The sequence below is a fragment of the Toxorhynchites rutilus genome, chromosome 3 (assembly GCF_029784135.1).
Source record: "Toxorhynchites rutilus septentrionalis strain SRP chromosome 3, ASM2978413v1, whole genome shotgun sequence".
In the NCBI taxonomy this organism is placed as follows: Eukaryota; Metazoa; Arthropoda; class Insecta; order Diptera; family Culicidae; genus Toxorhynchites; species Toxorhynchites rutilus.
This window is the reverse complement of record NC_073746.1, coordinates 301,456,738-301,459,298: the sequence shown is the minus strand read 5'-3', so window position 1 is coordinate 301,459,298 and position 2,561 is coordinate 301,456,738. Positions and strand designations below refer to the sequence as shown.

The following is a 2,561-nucleotide window of genomic DNA, read 5'->3' as shown; positions in this document are numbered from 1 at the left end:
GACGACGCTCGTCGCGCGGATGTCGTCTATAGACGACGCTCGTAACGAAAGGGTTAAGCGCTGAATCCAAGACTTCATTCATTTCCGATGCGAGTGGTTAATAAGGTTACTGTTTTATCATTTGTGGGAGGACACATCGGGATAGATTTAGGTTGGAATAGAATAATAAAATATGATATATTGATAATGTACTGTAACTTCTATATTTTCATTACTAGCAACAACAAATAACTTGAGTTGTATTTGAATGAGGTTACTAAATTAGCGGGAACTTTTTTCGCGTCAGTGCTTCTTGTTCATTTCGAATCATGCATCCGGACGAACCGCTCAAGTGTTGGGGGGAGTTGATTCTGGTACGGTATGTTGTTCTCGATGATTGCATTTGCGCTTAAACATCGGAGTGAGATATGGCGGCCCAAGGGTGTACTTATCAACGGATTCGTAGCGAGTAATTTTGATGGCCGGTGGTCATCCATGTTCGGTAGATCGATGTGGGCTCCATGGTCGACTAGGGTTTGAATGATTTCTCCACTCTGGTTGCATTCCAGGGAAGCGAGGTGTAGAGGTGTAGATTTTCTTCTATTCAGCGCGTTGACGTTAGCTCCACATTTCAGCAGTAGCTTCGTTACTTTTAAATTAGGGAACACACTGCTAGCTCCGACGGAATCTTCCTCTGTAAACAAATTCGAACTGCTGACGGATAGGTGCAGAAGCGTGTTGTTGCTTATGAAACTTCGTATGTCGTTTGGGGTCAACTTCAGAACTGAGTTTCTAATCAACTCATTTTCTACCTCGCATCTTGCCGTGCAAACTAGAATCCATATCAGATGTATTAGACATCGGACGATCTGATCGTAGTTTTTCTGTTGCTGTTGGGATGATTGTACCTCTATTAGATGGCGTTTCTGGATAATGTTTGATGACAAAATTCGAAACACAGTCAAAACTGTTTGGAATTGTGGTATTGTGGAATTGTGGCTCTGACCGTCCAACTCTTCCATCATCAGCATTACGATGGATTGTGCTGTTTCGTTGGTATCGGAGTGTAAAATGGAATGTTTTTGAATTCGAATCTGCAGCGCCAATAGCCACATATCCAAACACCGCTGGAAGCGGAAGGAATACTCGTACATTGAACCCTGCCGCATCAATCTTCGTAATGTTTCTTCGTGGTCTATTCCGAGAATTCTTTCACAAATTAGCAAACTCTGCATTCTGAGAGCGTCATCATTTGCAGCTATTTGCCCCAATGCGTTTCTTGTTGTGAACTCAATCGCGTTCTCGAATGCGCATCGTCGTGAAATTGGTGGTGTCTTCGGGATGTAGTTAATACCACTCGACCGAATGTAATGGGCTTTTCGCCAATATTGCAATGCTTTCTGCCTGTCGGAATCAACATCGATGCACGAGGATCCGAGAAGTTCATTAGCATCAGCCAATCTTTGGGGCGAATAGCTATTCAGATCCATGAGATAATCGGCAATTTCATCTGCCCCATGAATGCACGCAGACTGCAGAGCGTCATCACCGTCACAGTTTTTGACGAACGGATCGGCTCCGTATCGTAGCAGCAGACAAATTGACTCAAGGTTGCGTCGTTTAATAGCATAGTGCAGTGCGGCATTGTTGTGGAAGTCAGCTGCATTCACATCTGCTCCGTTGATGATCAGATCACACATTATTGGTACCGATTGAACCGCGTTCATAAGACAGGTTGTACCATCGTAGCTCGGCTTCCGTAAATCTGCTCCATGTCGAATCAAATAACGAACAATTGAACGTTGGCTTTTAAGGCATGCTATTTGCAGTGGTGTTGCACCGCCTTCAGAGGGTCCGTCAACATCGCATCCTAATCGGATGAGGCATTTCACGACCCTAATATTTCCTGTAGCGCAAGCGTTACCCAGTGGAGTGATATTCTGCATCCGATCATCCTCACACCGGTGATAATTCGTGTGGTCGCTGTTGGCATCGCACAAAGTTATCAAATATTCGATGATCTGGATGTTTCCTTGATTGCATGCGATGAAAAGCGCCGAACAGGATCCATCTGTTTGTTTTTCTGCAACTTTCTTACGGTCTAGTTGTGGTAGATTTTCAATCCGCCGCATAAGATCGCCGGACAAGAACCCACCATCACATTTTACTGCCTTGCATTCAGCGATCAATTCATCGCTTATCTGGTCTAAGGTTGTATCATGTTGGCTGGACATATTTGTTGAATGAATTAGTACTTTTCGAAAGATCGAAACAAATGTAGTTTTTCGCTAAAAGGTTTTGAAAACGCTTTGAATGATTCCAGCTAGAAATCAGATTGAACTTACTTCCAAATATTGAACTGTATATATAGTGCATCGAAATGGTTACCTAGAAACAAATCAATCGGAAGATATGTTACCTGTTGATGTAACTGAAGGTTACTTTTGTGAAAAACAAGCAATCATCTTATTGTACTTCTGAATTTTGTCTACCTGACCATTTAACACTAAAAATACCGACACATAATTCAGTCCCTCAAAAATCTCCAGACGTACTTGCTATAACTTTGAAAAGGGTTGAAA

The 2,561-nt window shown here is 42.7% G+C and overlaps 1 protein-coding gene across 1 annotated transcript; it reads right to left on the bottom strand.

Moving 5' to 3' along the window:
- Nucleotides 1-296: 296 nt before the first annotated feature.
- Nucleotides 297-2,213, bottom strand: LOC129774353 (protein fem-1 homolog CG6966-like). Its single transcript, XM_055778073.1, has one exon. It carries the CDS (start codon nt 2,211-2,213, stop codon nt 297-299), a length of 1,917 nt encoding a protein of 638 aa, XP_055634048.1.
- Nucleotides 2,214-2,561: the final 348 nt, after the last annotated feature.